The sequence below is a fragment of the Clavispora lusitaniae genome (assembly GCF_014636115.1).
Source record: "Clavispora lusitaniae strain FDAARGOS_655 chromosome Unknown tig00000223_pilon, whole genome shotgun sequence".
NCBI lineage: Eukaryota > Fungi > Ascomycota > Pichiomycetes > Serinales > Metschnikowiaceae > Clavispora > Clavispora lusitaniae.
The window spans coordinates 138,806-154,807 of NW_027093981.1; the positions used below are offsets into that span (position 1 = coordinate 138,806).

Consider the following 16,002-nt stretch of genomic DNA (forward strand, 5'->3'; position numbering starts at 1 on the left):
TTTGCAATGGACATGTGTTGGTTCACTGAATACCTGCTGAAAATGCTGCGCCGCATTTCTTTACCGGAAAAAATTTTCATGGCCCGCATGATTATGCAAAGTAGATAGTATTATGCATCCTAGATTCACTGTCCAATAAACGTAGTGTTGTGTATTAAAGAAAAGTAACTTGCAACTGCAGTAACTGATAAATGAAAGAAAAGAGACGCAATGTCAAAAATCTTGGGTTGGCATGTATGTTCGTAGCGTCATCTGTTTAGTCCCGCCAAGGCAAAGGAATAATCAGCGCTCTTAGTAAAGATCGCCAATGTTGTGCACAACGCAGCCCGGCTCGCCTTCAGCGCGTTCTGCCAACTTGCCAAGCACCACTGGGTCTTCGCCAGCCTTACGGAACTCAGCGAGGGCTTCGTCAACATTTTCTGGTGCAATGATCACAACCATACCAATACCGTTGTTGAAAGTCTTCAACAAATCTTCATAGGGCACACCACCTTGCTTACCAAACCACTTGAAAATGGCAGGCACTTCCCATGTACTCATGTCCACCTGTGCTTGCAAGTGCTTAGGCAAAGCACGTGGAATATTCTCCACCAAACCACCACCGGTGATGTGGGCCATTCCGAGCAATAAACCCCTACGGATAGCTGGCAACAATTGCTTCACGTAGATCTTGGTAGGCACCAAAAGCTCTTCACCAATGGAGCGCCCGGAGTCTGTCCAAGGGGCTGGGGCACTGTAGTCAAGACCGCATTTGTCAACGATATGTCTCACCAAAGAGAAACCGTTCGAGTGCACACCATCGGAGCGCAAACCAACCAAGACGTTGCCGGCACGCATCTCTTCAATCTTGGGCAAAATGCCGCTCTTGGAAACGGCACCAACAGCCGTTCCGTTGGTGTCATAGTGGCCAGCGTCGTACATACCTGGCATTTCACTGGTTTCTCCGCCAACCAAAGCACATCCGGCCGTGATACATCCATCTGCAACACCACTGACAAACTTGGCAGCAATGTTAACGTCAAGCTTTCCTGTAGCAAAGTAGTCAAGGAAGATCAATGGCTCGGCACCTTGCACCACCAAGTCATTGACGTTCATGGCCACGAGGTCAATGCCAACCGTGTCGTGAATGTCCATGATCTGAGCAATACGCAATTTGGTACCCACTCCGTCTGTAGCAGCGACTAAAAGTGTGTCCTCGCCAGCAAAACCTGCTGCCTTGAGGTCGAACAAACCGCCGAAACCACCAATATCGGAGTCCGCTCCGGCACGGCGCGTGGACTTGACCTTAGCTTTAATCTGCTCCACAAGCAAGTTACCGTTGTCCACGGAAACACCAGCCTCAGCATAAGTGGTTCCCGATGGCTTTTCGGCAGCACGGAATGCACGGTGTGCAATGTCCTTACGGTTGTATTTGTTCTTGAATGACACGTGGTCGACTCCCACATAGGCCTTATCGACAGACTCTCTCAATGTAGGTGCTGTGGCTGTAGCGGCAATAACACGTCCACCAGAAGTGACTACTTTGCCCTCCTTTTCGGCAGTTCCAGCGTGGAAAATATACGTGTCTGCTGGAGGAGCGGTGATTGTGATCTCGTCACCCTTTTCGTATGCCTCTGGGTACCCGCCAGCAGCCATCACCACAGTGGTAGAGAAAGTGTCTGGTTTGGTAGCAATGTCGACGGAGTCCAATCTGTGTTCTGCAGCAGCCAAAAAGACAGCAGCCAAGTCAGTTTCTTCGCTCAACAATGGCAAAACAGTTTGAGTTTCTGGGTCGCCAAAACGCACGTTGTACTCCAACACTTTAGGCTCACCTGAAGGTGTCAACATAATACCAGTGAACAAGACACCGCACATTGGGAAGCCGTCCTTTCTCATTCCGTCGATGGTTGGGCGGATAACTTGGTCATTGATCTTGGCCAATACTGCTGGGGTAGCAATTGGGGCTGGGGCATAGGCACCCATGCCTCCAGTGTTCAATCCCAGGTCACCATCTCCAATACGTTTGTGGTCCTGTGCCGCAGGCAAGTTGAAGAAACTGTAGCCATCGGTGATGGTCAAAATAGACAATTCGTCACCTTCCAAAAACTCTTCAATGACAATTTCGTCACCGGCTGAACCAAAGTTCTTGGCCACCATGATCTCGTCCAAGCCTTGCAAAGCTTCTTCTTTGGACTGTGGGATCAAAACACCTTTGCCTGCAGCGATGCCATCAGCTTTCAATACAATTCTGTAGTCGACAGTCTCAATGTGCTTTCTTGCTTCTTCCACGCTGGTGAAATTCTGGAAGCGTGCTGTAGGGATATTGTGCTTGTCCATAAAAACTTTAGAAAAGGCCTTGGAACCTTCCATTTGGGCAGCCTTGGCACTAGGACCGAAAACTGGGATGCCCACTTTGGTGAAGACAGTAGAAATCCCGTCCACCAAAGGCTGTTCTGGACCTGGAACAACTAAGCCAACTTCATTCTCAAGCGCAAACTGCTGCAACTTGGAAAAATCTTTGGCTGAGCTTGACAAGTGAGGAACATTCACCACTTTGTCACCAAGGGTGGAAGTTCCACCGTTTCCTGGCGCAACGAAGATTTTGTTCACCAAGGAAGACTGAGCCAATCTCCAGGTGATGGCGTGCTCTCTGCCGCCGTTGCCAACAACGAGGATGTTCAAGGACATGGAAAAAAGTTGGGGTTCTAAGAATGGAGTGGAGTGGAGTGGTATTAAGTATGTCTTCTCATTTTTTCCTGTAATTAATAGTCTGACTCCGACCGCGCATCTCTTGGTGGGACATCACTACTTTAGAATCTTGTCATTTCTGCTATAATCAATGCTTAAATTAAAATGAATTTATTGAATAAGTTGCAACATGGTGGTTTGGAGTTCTTGCAAAAACTAAGATAGGCTTCCATTAGATATGTTTGCAATAATTGTGGTGCTATTGTTTCGGAAATATTCTCGCAATATGTTCTTGCACCCAAATCTCTTGCACTCTAACTTGCTGGAAACTTTTATCTGAGGCCAGTGCTAAAAAAACAGCATGTTACAGACCTGAAGTTATTGCCTTGGAGCTAAACTGACAGAAGGAACTATACCAAGGGGTACGACCATGAGTACATGGAAATAGTCTAGGTGTTTAGCCGCACGTTTTCATGCTTGTGAGAAGGACATTCAACGCATATGAGAATACGTTCTTCGATCTACGATAGCATCTCTTTCGAAGAGTCTTTCGCTCGGTGTTTCAAAAGGTCAGTTTTTCTTATTGCGTATTCGCAAATATATCCCATTGGCGACTCTTGCCTTTCTACATCCTTACTGATTGCTCCTTTTCTCATTGCAAGTAGCTCGTACTACCCTTGATTCTATGCTGGTTCTTATTTACAAATATATACATGCTCACGCCACATCACCCAGTCCGACCACACCTTCAAACTTATAATTCTCGTCGCTAGGCATCTTCACCGGGTTTCCCTCTTCATTCACCGGAGTGTACAAGTAGTATGCCAACAATGCATTCACAACGGCGCGGGTTTTTGCCTCGTTCAACGAAGATCCTACACCTTCGCCCAACTTGTCTCCACCGCTAAAAGCTCCAGCCACATAAATGGCATGTGCAGACAATCTACCTGTTTCGGCAATAAGACGAACCTCAAGTGGGTGCTCAAGCTCCAACTTCTCGCAGATACGCGCCAATTCTCTTGTAGGTTTGCTGAATTGAAACATTTCCGTCAATGGCACTTTGCGAGACAAAATATGCGCCCGAATGAACTCTTTGGTGACATCTTCACCTGCGTGTGTGTACAAGCCGCCAACGATGGCTTTGACTGCAGAAGCGTAGGCGTCTTGTTCTTTGGAGATGTAGCTGTTTGTGGATGGATCGAGAGTAGCCAATTCTTCCTTCGACAATTCATGAATACCAGATTCCTCGACTTCTTCCTTGGCGTTTTCCGCAAGGAACCGCAACTTGCCGTATTGCAAAAACTCTGGCTCTTGCGCAAGATGTTTTTGCAACTTGGAGCTAGAATCAACCTCAATACCCCATGATTTGCCAATGAGACTCAACGCTTCTGTGCCCATGTATGCATCGACAGCGGCATTGTGAACAGCCATAGGAAGTCTGGGATATCTCAACAACAAATGCTCAGAAACATAGTATGACAACAATGTCTTACCCAAGGTACTGAGACCAAAATTGTTGGCCAAACCTCCATACTTATTCATATTCAAAGCCTGCGACAAAGTCGAGTACGAGTACGACTCAGGCAATCTTAATCGAGCGAATAATGCGACAAGTGGAGGGGACTGCTGTGCGGTGGACTCAGGCAATCTATGTGTGAAGATGCTGTTTTTGTAACTGCCGTAGTCTGTGAGGGAGTCATACTTGGTATTCAAGGACTTGTCCAACTGAGCAACATGGTAAGACGCAACAAAGGAGCGACAGACCGGCGAAAGACGTGGAAAAGCTACCGCACGTCTTGAAAATTGCCTCAACATGGTGGTCCGATTGTGCGTTCTAGATAGGCGGTTTTTTTTTTTCAGCTGTGGGTGTAGGTCCTTCACAAAAATTTTCGTTTTGGTCGCACACGACATTCGTCGTACTATAACAAAAGAACTATCTCTAGCCATGGTGTCTCTAGCGCAATTAGTTTGAATAATTTAGTTTGCTCTTGTCTCAAATTAGGCTTTTCGACATGGAAGAGTAAGCTTCACTCATATTTTCTTCCTTTATACCCTTCATTTTTTTGTTCACATATTGTTGTCTTTCGGGTACCTCGATTGATTCATTTATTTTATTGGGAGAAGTTGGATCATCAGCGTTATGCTCTGCCATCTAAGCTCCATCCTAGTCAAGCTTGGCTGTGCATGGTGAGATACAACTTGATCCATAGACAGCTGATGGCTCCATTTAAGTTTCTAGTCACGGGTACTCAAGGGTAATTACTTAAAAAAAATTACATTACAGCCGAACGCCTAGTAGAAAAATAGTTTTTGCAAGAGTATCAATGTCAATGATATAGAGCTGGACTTTTAGAGGTGAAATCCCTTTGTTCGGTCCTTAGTATCGGTGGTCGTGCGTGTACCCAAAAGTCCACCAACCACACAAGCCAAAAAGCTCTGCGTAATATCTTCAGTCCTCCTACTGAACTGCCCCCACAAAAATGGCCCACTCTCCCCCATTGAACATCTACGCCATTGGCGCCATGTCTTCTGTTCTTATTGTCTATGCATGGATCAAATCCCCTCTCAAATATGCTGCCGCAGACCAGAAGCTTAGTCCAAAGGCTGATTTGGCTTACAGAAGCGGAGCTCAAAAATGGCTTGACAACAGAAGCCAATAGATGGCCAGTGAAATCCTGCTTCGGTAAATACGCATAGTTATTCAATACATTCAAAGAAAAAAAAAATCCCTGTCCTTCGTAATGTTTACGTCTTTTAATGTGATGTATCTATTGTAGTCTATGATGATCACTTCACTTGTCGAGCGCCGCTAAAGGTACAGCATGGGCCAAATCGTTCTTCTCTTGAAACTTGATGAACTCACATTCGAGTTTGAGAAAGCACCAAATCCATCTTCGCAAGATCTCAAGTGTCTCCAACAAGACATAGCCAAACGATAAGAAGTCGTATCCAAACAAAAAGTTGCCCACTCTGTGCCTGAGACCCAAGTCCATTTCCGCTTCTTTCATAACAAACATTTTGAAAACCCAGATGAAGCGAACAAAGAAATCCACAATTATAGCCACATAATACATGAGAAAATTATTAAATACCAACTGTGAGCGGTTGCGAATAGGCTCGAAACGCCGAGTTTTGGGTCTGAATACGGGTTCAAACAAACCAAATTCCCAATCCATGCGGATATCCCATATAAATGAGTATGTGGAGCTGACAGCACTGAATATGTACCACCAGAAATTAAGTTCCAGAAGCCTGGGAGAAATTCCCTTCTCTGAAGTGAGGTGTGACATGCTAAGCTTAATCAACATGTTAATGACGAGTGGTCCCACTTGACAGGAATACTTGAGCATGTTGTAGAAGTGATTCCTGTCTCTCGTATGCGAATACTCATACCAACACTGCTTTATACGTATGAGCGCTGGATATGCCAACACAAATGTCTCAAGATAGACATTATATCCTTTATCGGCCGGCATTAATATAGTCCATGCCAACATGAAAACGTCATTTAACACTTTGGCGTAAGATGTGAGACTATCAGAGAGAAGAATATCATTAGTTCTCATAGTTGTGGAGTTGATTTGACCCACCAATACTCGCTTTAGGGTGGTGAACATTCTCGTTTGGCCCATGGATGCACCTTTGCCCATGGCCCGATGCAACGTGATGAAGAAGAGAAGTGCTGGAAAGTAGATGCTTGCTGTTTGTCTGAAGAAACTTTTCTCGTGGCTGAAAACGAGTGAAGCCCAGTATGTTGCGAGACCAGCAAAATTGAGTGCAAATGTCAGTCTTAGCGTGCGGTATACACCTTTGGTCAATATAACATTTTCCTCCAAGTCGGCAGATGCAACCGTAGCATATTCGCCGGTGGTGAAATCACCTGCGTTTGAGTGACTGTACTTTCTAGTCGAGAAGGACAAGTTGAGAATGGCCAAGACATTGATTCGGAAAACCCCATGGCAGATGCGTATCAACGCATACCAAAGAAAGATTCCTAGCTCGAGGAATAGAACTATTCGAAAGGCAAGAGGGACAATGTCATTGAATTGCAAGTCCGACTCACGCTCTGGCATGATCTATAAATTTTCAAATTGTGCCTGTCGAAAGTAGAAAGAGAGTGTGGTTGATGCAGGTTGACTTGAGACTACACTCCAAAGAACGCGCTCTTTGCCAAAGCCTACACAACTGGCGTCTGGGAACATCAAAGTGTTTCCACCAAAGAGAAAAGGTGATTTTTACAAGCCAGCTTCAGCCACGACAAGCGTGTTAAAAGGTTTTTAATCATAAGTATTCATGATTAGCATGGAAAACATCATCAGCAGGCATACTACAAAGACATGAAGAAATACATTCAGTCCAGACTAGTCGCGTTAGTTTGTGTCCAGAGGAAAAAATATAAATAGCAATTAAAGTTCAGAATTTTCAGTGTGTTTGGCTATTTGTCGAATCGGTCATGGTCCTGAAAAGGATCCTCCGTCTGGGGCGACAGCGGTCATCACATAAATTGCACTAGTGTCTGGAAAACATACCTTAAATGCCAATGCCGAACCACCACATATACCAGAGGCATAAAAGGCAATTCAACAAGGAACATTCGCATCGTTTCTTTCGTCATAGTCTTTGCATTGTCAAAGGAGCAAGTCTTGTTACTGCTTGAACAAAAAAGAAAATAGTATGCGATGAGAAAAAAAAGCTCTATTTGTAGTGTGAGATAATAGTTACCCGCACCCATTCTCAGAAGCCTCTCTAGGTCTAAATTGTATCAGAACACAGCTTCGATAAATCTTACTTCGCTGCTACCCCTTGTTTGTTTTGCTTTTTAGTTTTCAGGTGGGTCCGATTGGACTGCTTTCTACATCATAAATACTTGTATCCGTGTATCTTTAACTAATCCCTTTTTCGACTCTTCAACTTGCTCATCTTTGCTTTAACATTATTTGCATGTCTTTCCGATTTAGTCAAGTATCTAAACTTCTTTTTCTTCGCCTTGGGCTTAGCTACTCCACACACAACAGCATACTTATTCGCCCGGGTGATCAGCTTTTCTAAAATCTCCTCCAGCTTATTAAGGTTCACATTATTAGCCCGTGCAACAGCCTCAAGTGTGGTTTGCGTCAATGAAAGTGCATGTGGATTTTCCAATGTTTCCACGGTAACAGTAGTTTCGTCATCAACAACAGCGTCTCCTAGGGATTCAGGATCATCGATCTTGTAGACCTGTTTTTTCTGAAGAATGCCTTTCACTGGTGCATCGTCTTCGCTCGTTTCACTCTCGTTGCTTTTTTCGTCATCGAATCCAGTCCATTCGTCATTCTCCACTTCCTCAGAAGCACCAGATCCGTCCTTTTCCTCTTCAAAGCCAATCAGGAGGTCTTTCGCTTCTTTCAACTGCTTAAGCTGTTCCTCGAACGTCCTTTGTTGTTCTTCTCTGGTTTCCTTTCTCTCGGCAATCTTGGCCAATCTCTCTTGCTCTTTATAGTATTGTTGGGCCTTTTTCTTCCGCTCCAACTTTCTCTTGTGGAAACCAGTTAAGTACTCTTGACGTGACTCTTTGTCAAAGACAACCTCATCAACACCAAATTTCTTTGCCTGCTTCTGCTGGTATTTCTTACCTCCTGTAAGAATCTCTCTATTCGTTCTGGGACCCATCGTGGAGGGACTTCGAAAATGCTAAGTATGGGATGCTAAAACTGAGATGCTAAGGATGTGTTTTTCCGTATTGTAGCGACCTTTTTGATGAAGACTTTGAAATTACAATGCTTCGTGTTGCAATGCTTTTCGTTTCTCAAAGTGATATTTGATGGTGGATAAAACTTTCGCGATGAGTAGTGAATGCGAAAGTCTGATACTCCTTCAACAACTTTGCATTTTGGCCTCCAAAGAGAAAATAAATATATCCAGCAATAAACCATGGAGAATTTAGAAAATATAAAAGGCTTTGTCCGGTCTCTTGAACATTCAGTGGAGGATTTAAGTGAAGCACTCGAGCCTGTTTTGAATACTTCTATCGAAGACATGATTGCAGAGTGTACCACCCCTCAGCAAAAAGTCAAGGTCTACAACAGTTATTTGTATTGTGTTATTTCCATACTATTCGCATACATTAAGTCTCTTGGAGTCAACACCGATGATCACCCGGTGATGAACGAACTCACCAGAATTAAGCAGTCTATGAAGGCTCTAAAAGATGCTGAGGAGTCTCTTCAGAAGAAATCTGAAAACGCAAAAGAATCCAAAGACCAAGCAAAAGAATTTCTCCAGCGAGCTTTGGGTACTACTGGCGGTGCTGCCGCCCCAGACAGCATGAAGAGCCCGGCTATCAGCAAAGTTAACTTCCAAGGGACGCACACCAAGTTCACAGACGACGAACATAAAACATCATCCACGGCAACATCGTACAAAGGACCTTCTGGCAAGGTGGCAAAACCCCGTAAAGGCGGCAGCAAGTCATCTAAGTAATACTGGACTACAGTGGCATCGTTTCCAATAATGCATTAATCATAAGTGACATAAAAAATAAATGTAGCTTTCTAGAAAAACTCTTGAAAGATATGCTCGTCGTGAAGGTTTGACTTCACAACATAGTAAGTTTCCATAAGTAGATTGGGGAACTTCGTGTTGAAATACTTGTAAAAGCCGTGGGGTAAGGGACTCATTTGCAGCTGGAGAACCAGAGGCATGTCGTTGTAGTGGTGATACTTGTTTCTCAAAGCTCGCAACAAATCCATTAGTTTGTCACCTTGGTACTTTCTATACTTACCCAAGTTGTCAATGAAGGTTTTATCGAATTTGTTGAGCCAATCTCCTAGATGAACCTTTGGTCCCGCTTGCTCAAGCGTAACAAGTAAGTCACTTGGCGGGTCCCGACGCTCGATTTCGAATCTATCGCTCACCTTCAAGAGGAACTCTAACTTCTTGTTATAGCTCCAAAAGTATGGGTGCTTGAGAATTGTCCCCGTATCAGGGCGAGATTTTGGATTGGAACTAATCATCGAGCTGATCAAATCAGTAGCCTCGACGAAATCATCAGGGCAATAGTCTTTCAACCCAGATAAATCGAACTCCCCTCGGATGATATTTCCCTCTCTCATGTATCTATCGCCGTAGGGGTGTCCTCCGCCGGACAATATATAATAAAACACGCATCCAAGCGAGAAAATATCAATCGCTTTAGTCAATCTCTTGACTGCTCCACTGGTATTAGACCCCTCTCTCAAAGAGTGGCGGGAGCTTGAGTTAATCGACGAAACTGTATCTGGGGAGATTTCCAACAAATCATGGCTCAAAAGTAATTCAGGTGCTCTCCAGCCCGAAGTACCCGAAGCAGCGTTTTGTGTTGTAGCTCTGAATGAAGACTGGTCACCATCAAGTTTTTTGCATAGTCCAAAATCTGAGATTAAAAGTCTAATCGAATTGCACGCATCTGACTTTGTTTTCCCCAGATCTCCTACCAAAATATTTTGAGGCTTCAAGTCTCGATGAACAATTTTCAATGAGTGTAAGTAGTGGAGGCCACTGGCAAGTTGATAAAGTGCATCACAGTATGCAGATGGTTTTAGCCATAAAGATTTAGAATAATCGTGACGTTTTTCGATAATCTCATCAAGAGAACACGAACATAACTCCAATGCGATGTACAAAAATTTCTCACTTTCACTTGATTGGGAGCAAAAGTAGCGAATCACATTAGGATGGTCGTCACTCTCTTGGAGGAGTCTCACTTCATGATTTGCGATTTCATAAAAGTCAAGTAGCATTCTTTTTACTGCAACAGGTCTGTTCTCAAACGACCCTTCATAAACTACCGTACCATGTGAACCGTAACCCAAAATCTTGTCAGATATTACCAAGTTACTATCAATCTGAAGCTTCTTCAACTGATTGGATGGTTTAATGATATCTCTCACAAGAGATTTGGTGGAGATAAAATTCTGCTCATTATCACTCTCCTCTCGCACAACATCCTCCTTATGTTCGTCATTAATTTCGTCCCGCGTCTCCTCTCCTTCTTTACCGGCATTCTTCTTGCCTTTGCCCCCACGTTTGCCTCCGCGGCTTCCTCTTTTTCTCTTCTTTTTTGTTAACGTATTATCACCTTCCTTCTCGGTATCCTCCTCGCCTTCCTTATTTCCTTCCGAATCAGGATTTTCGGTCGAAGAGTCACCAGGTGCGATAATACTCACTCTTTTGACTAGACTGTTACCGCTATTTTGAGATTCAGTTTCTTCCAAAGCAGTCTTAGATTCTGCTGCGGATTCTTCAACAAAGGTATCACTGGATGGTTCAGACGTATCAAGGGTATGGATCTTCTCGGATACTTCTTCATACGTATCAACATCTCTGAGCTCTCTCCTATCCCTAAGAATTTGATTAACCTTCACGCAAGCCATGAAAAATAACATCAATGCTGACATGACAAATATATCTTCAGCAATGCGACGAAAAACCGATATAGTTTCCTTGGATTGCCTATCATTTGGAATATGTCTGTTTTGATTGTATCTTGCAGGAGGCAAAGTAGTACTATAATCTCCATCGTGAACTTGCATGTGGTCATCTTGGTGATCAATTGTTGCCAAATCCTGTCGATATTGTGGTTTTGCTTCAGGAAATAGTATACCATCCATGATGGTTGGGATTTGTTGCAGCTCGTGAACGTTCAGTTTTGAATGTTCTTTGTTTGAAGATTCTGAGCCATCTCCAATAAGGTTTATCGGCCTTCGTGTAAACTTTGAGACTGGTTGATAGAGATTTTCCGGGTAAAGATGGTTGATTCTGTGGACACCATTTAATAGATTCTCATTTTCAGCATCGGACACGCTAAAGTTCGATATAAAACTGATCTCTTGGTCACTTAAAAGGCCATTTTCATGCTTGTAAAGACTCATTTGATATCTGGAAACTGGCGCAGATTTAAGTAAAGTTGGGTAATTCAAGAAGCTCATGGCAAACCACTCCTTCCCGTTGGCAGTTTTGTTCACGAAACACAAATCATTGTTAGCTTCATTTTTTGTATCTATCTGAAGATCGTTCAAAACCTTCAATGGATGAGGAAGTACAACGTAATTTGAATTTCTGTTGAAAACATCGAAGACGTTAACAGCTAAAGATGGAAGCTTGCTTATCCATGCTGGTGTTCCTAAGTTCTTGTTAATAGCCAACAAAGACTTGTCGTGAAAGGGAGTGAAATAAAGATTATCTGATGACTGAACGTTCTGCATGATCAAGTCGTTATCAATGTTATTTGGACCCCAGAGCGAGTATGTCACATTCCATACGACGTTTGAATCGATTTTTGAGTGAATTGAAAGTTCAAATGTTGTTTTACCAATTAGGATGGTATTTTCATCAGAGTTCGAACGGATGTTCGGAGTGCGATAGACATTCGGTATTGGACATTTTTCGTCCTCCAGGGATCCAAATTGACTGAGTATTTCACCAGTGTTGATATTGATGGTATAAAGCGAAGTCTTTCTTGCACCTGTATAGATTTTATTGTCCCCGCTAAGTGAAAACGGCGACTCCATGACAAGATTCTTGATGGAAGTTGGGAGTTTATTCAACCCGTACTGTGGGGCAAAATAATATAGAGACCCATCTTGATACGGCTCCACAAACCAGAGCAAGTTTGACTCAGACGAGGAGCTCTTCGGAGCGCAAAAGTCCCTCAGGATTTTGACTAACGGTTCATCGATCGGAAGAGACCATAAGAATGACCCTGTGTTTCTTTCTACCCCATGTAAGTTTCCATCGATATCACTCACAAGTAATAGATCAGTAAGTTCCCAATCTGCCAAAGAACGTAGATCTAGCGGGAGAATATTACTATTTTTGGGTTCCTCTGTGTTTAATGGTTGTTCCGGCAAATAATCTTCGTTACTGTTGAGTATCTTCTCATAAGTTGATGCAAAAACAGCTGATAGAAATAAAAATGGAAAGTAAAGATACTGAAAAACAAACATAATCTGATTATTTGCTTTTGATTGTAATAGATCGATTATGAAACAAAGTGAATGGAATTGAAGGAAGTATTTCAGTAGTCGGAATTAACAGAACCGAAGGGGAGTAAAAATGCTAACCAGCACCAAACAGGAAAAGACCTGACGACTAAGGAATGCAGATTTGTGTAACAGGCTAATGGTTGGGAGTTGTGAGGAAATAAAAGAAAACGGAAGATTTGGTGGTAAACAGTTTGGTTTTTTTTTTTTTTTTTTTCTGTTCTCATTCTATTTTGTTCGCAGGGTATGAGGTACAACCTGTCTACAGTTTTCGCTTTTAAACCTTCAGAGTTTAATCGCACCTGAAAGGAGCCGAATTTAGTACACAAGGATTCAATGATACTATAAACTTGCCACATACGTACAATTGGAGTGGCTTTAGTGGGATAAATAGTGCAGCAAGAAAAAAAATTGTAGATGAAAGAAATGCAGAATGTGGAACCTAAATGTTCAACTGATGGTATATGTGCTCCATTTTCTCCCTGGCAAGCTTTACCACCTCTTCCAACTCCGGGTCTTCATACTTGCTTGCCCTGTCCTCATTTGCACGTATTGATTTCCACATCTTCACTTCACTTTTAGCTCTGCGTTTTGCATTCGTCAAATAAGTATCCAGAGATGGCATGAGAAAGTATTTTTTGTCGTTGAGATAAACCACTCTGGAACCTGAATCCTCGGAAGGTAAATCAACACTTACTTTGCTGGCATTACCCCCTAGTAACCAAACCAATATGAATGAGTATGCAAAGGACGCCAATAGAACGACTATTCCTCCCGAGAGCGTATGGTTTATCATAGGAATTTCAAATGGAAGCAGCTTTCCAATACTCTCAAGGAGACTGGATAACTGCTCACCAAGAGTGAGTTCTTTGGGGGGTTCTGGAACCGGTTCGTCCTTTGGTTCCATTGGGATGCTGATCGATTTTGCTTTCTTTCTTTTTGTTTTGGTTGTGCCAGCTTGACTTTCGGTGTTAATTATTTCGGTGACGGTGCTGACTAAACCCTTCATGAAATCTTTTTGTCCGTCGATACTTCCCCTCTCCACAGGACCTTTGATCCAAGAACGAGCACTCCATTCCACGACCGTTACAACTTTCATTTTCGTGCAGTTATTTGAACCCCAATTGAAAAAAATCTTCGTCAAGACTTTGAAAGAATTCCCCGAAGGGACGTCTGGTGTAGATGTCGTCTGTTCAACTTCAACTGCTTTCGAAAAATCACATACTTTCAACGTATCAGTGACGAGACACTTTGTTTGTTTTGGACCAATAGACCCGGATAAAGGTTTAATGTAGCTGTAATTACGTTCCTTGTTAGTCGTTGAAAGACCAGTAATTTTCGACGTTTCAATATCAAAGTTCTTCTGTGATTTCAAAATTTTGACAAAATGTGAGTTATCTGACCCAAATAAAATCGTAAATACGACTCCCAAAGGTGCTTTGAATGTATGCTCGATAATGTCAACGTCATTAGCGTCTTTCACGTAACCATTCGATGTCGGTTCATGTGTTGCGGGGCCTGGATTAGGAATGTTACCAAACTTTGATCCCTTTGAATCGGCTTTTGATTTATCATCACCATCCTTCTCAGTATCATCACTAAGTTCCTCTTCACTTAGTGGTAGTTCAAGTTTACTTGAGGTGTCCGAGCTCTCATTAGCCTTGGGTTTTCTTTTCGAATTAGATCTCGTCGGTTGACGTGAAAGTGCATCTTCCGATGTGCTATCTGTGGCAGCAATGGAATCCAGTTCTGCCTTGGTGGCATTGTCATTGGTCAGAGCATTCTCGTCTGCAGTGTATTTAGAGTTTCTTGGTCGGCCACGAGATATTGTATTTGACCTTCGTATAGAGCCATTCTCCTCGGTGATGGTTTGCTGAAGAAAATTGTGCCATATTTTCATAATTAAATTGAATGTTGTGTCGCGTGACATGAAGCTTGCAAACACATACTTCTGATGTAATGTACGGATGACAATACCATTTGGAAAAAGTACAGCCGTAGACTTCTTTTCAATCTGAATGACTTCCCGGAAAGGAATGATAAGGTTTGTGACCCAGCCAAGAATGTTCGAATTAAAGCACAAAAAATTTGGTAATAAGTACAACCTACCTTGCACCAATATGTCTTTTGACAATGCACACGAGTACGCCCCAATCAAGTGTTCTGATGCGGGTATATGGCGAAATGTAGCGTGAAACTCCTTGTTTTTCTTCGTGCTTGCCTCGGTAATTGATGCAGAGTCAAGCATGTGTTCCAAATCGTACAGAGCATCATCATCATTTTCATCTGCCTCACTGCGAACATCATCCTCCATGTTCTCTACCAAAATATCTCCATCATCCTCATCTGAGTTTTCACGGCTAACATCATTGATACTACTTCTGGAAAACGATCTTCTGCGAACAACCTGGTTGTCGTTGTTTCCCGTGATCGTAATAGACCGGTTCGCTTCCTCCATGGCCTTGCCATTGACTTCCAATTGTGGTGTTCCCACGGTCTTTGAATTGGCCTCTTTCTCATCAAAGTGCTGTAGAGTCAAGTTGCCATCGCCCATGGCATTCACAGGTGAATCCCGCACCGAAGAAAACTGGACCACGGAAGCCAGAAGTGAGTCCGTAGCTGCCAAATCCGTATCTGTGCTCATTTTTGTAGACGCTACGGGTATCGAGCTCAATGCACTTTTGTTTACCTCCGCGGGTTCCAGAGGACTTTGATATGGGGAAATATCCAAATTGAATTTCAGCCTGAAATTCAGCCGCTTCTCATCATCCTCATCATCGGACTTCGCCCCTATAATTGTAGCTGCATTTTGAGCCGCAGAAAAAATGCTAGAAAGGAAGCCGTTGGTTTCGTCGTCCTTGGATAGGCTTCTTTTCATGCGTGAAGCATGTGGTTGACCATTGGAAAGCACGTCGGCAGACATCTATGGCTCGGAATGAAATCAGCTGCTTATTGCTTACCTGAACTCTGTCACGGTGATATGAAAGTGGAATCCGGGCGCAGCTGGGTGTTATTGGTGTAGAGATTAGGCGGGCAATGCACTAGGATGCGCAGGAATTTCGACCGCGGAGATAGTATAGTCGGAGGAGATAAATATGACGGATAGTGCAGACCGAACAGTTGAGAAGAAAACAAATACACTAGTGTACAAATCCAAAAAAGGTTAACGTATTACGTTTTTGTAACACAATGGCTATTTTCAATCTTGCAGAAAGATCGGCGAACTAATTACGGAACAAATTGAGAATGTTCTCCGTAGAGAACCTTTGCCTGATGGGTGGATGTAAATGCGACTAGAGATGCAGTCTCAGAACATTGCCGATAATGGACTACCACA

The 16,002-nt window shown here is 43.2% G+C and overlaps 7 protein-coding genes across 7 annotated transcripts; 1 reads left to right on the forward strand and 6 right to left on the reverse strand. All coding sequences in view use genetic code 12, as the record gives it.

Annotated features, from left to right (window-relative positions):
• Positions 1–291: 291 nt before the first annotated feature.
• ADE5,7 (bifunctional aminoimidazole ribotide synthase/glycinamide ribotide synthase) lies at positions 292–2,667 on the reverse strand (the record flags this gene model as incomplete). Its single annotated transcript, XM_002614339.1, has 1 exon — positions 292–2,667. One exon carries the CDS (start codon positions 2,665–2,667, stop codon positions 292–294), a length of 2,376 nt encoding a protein of 791 aa, XP_002614385.1.
• Positions 2,668–3,384: 717 nt separating this feature from the next.
• Positions 3,385–4,614, reverse strand: MRPL3 (mitochondrial 54S ribosomal protein mL44; the record flags this gene model as incomplete). The annotated part of the gene is made up of 1 exon (XM_002614338.1): positions 3,385–4,614. The coding sequence occupies one exon, from the start codon at positions 4,612–4,614 to the stop codon at positions 3,385–3,387; it is 1,230 nt and encodes a 409-aa protein (XP_002614384.1).
• Positions 4,615–5,459: 845 nt separating this feature from the next.
• Positions 5,460–6,740, reverse strand: ERD1 (Erd1p; the record flags this gene model as incomplete). The annotated part of the gene is made up of 1 exon (XM_002614337.2): positions 5,460–6,740. The coding sequence occupies one exon, from the start codon at positions 6,738–6,740 to the stop codon at positions 5,460–5,462; it is 1,281 nt and encodes a 426-aa protein (XP_002614383.2).
• Positions 6,741–7,554: 814 nt separating this feature from the next.
• On the reverse strand, positions 7,555–8,316 carry FOB63_004417 (uncharacterized protein; the record flags this gene model as incomplete). Its single annotated transcript, XM_066102398.1, has 1 exon — positions 7,555–8,316. One exon carries the CDS (start codon positions 8,314–8,316, stop codon positions 7,555–7,557), a length of 762 nt encoding a protein of 253 aa, XP_065958251.1.
• A 261-nt stretch (positions 8,317–8,577) lies between these two features.
• On the forward strand, positions 8,578–9,126 carry FOB63_004418 (uncharacterized protein; the record flags this gene model as incomplete). The annotated part of the gene is made up of 1 exon (XM_002614336.1): positions 8,578–9,126. The coding sequence occupies one exon, from the start codon at positions 8,578–8,580 to the stop codon at positions 9,124–9,126; it is 549 nt and encodes a 182-aa protein (XP_002614382.1).
• A 71-nt stretch (positions 9,127–9,197) lies between these two features.
• IRE1 (bifunctional endoribonuclease/protein kinase) lies at positions 9,198–12,629 on the reverse strand (the record flags this gene model as incomplete). The annotated part of the gene is made up of 1 exon (XM_002614335.1): positions 9,198–12,629. One exon carries the CDS (start codon positions 12,627–12,629, stop codon positions 9,198–9,200), a length of 3,432 nt encoding a protein of 1,143 aa, XP_002614381.1.
• Positions 12,630–13,107: 478 nt separating this feature from the next.
• FOB63_004420 (uncharacterized protein) lies at positions 13,108–15,588 on the reverse strand (the record flags this gene model as incomplete). The annotated part of the gene is made up of 1 exon (XM_002614334.2): positions 13,108–15,588. One exon carries the CDS (start codon positions 15,586–15,588, stop codon positions 13,108–13,110), a length of 2,481 nt encoding a protein of 826 aa, XP_002614380.2.
• Between the last annotated feature and the right edge of the window lie 414 nt (positions 15,589–16,002).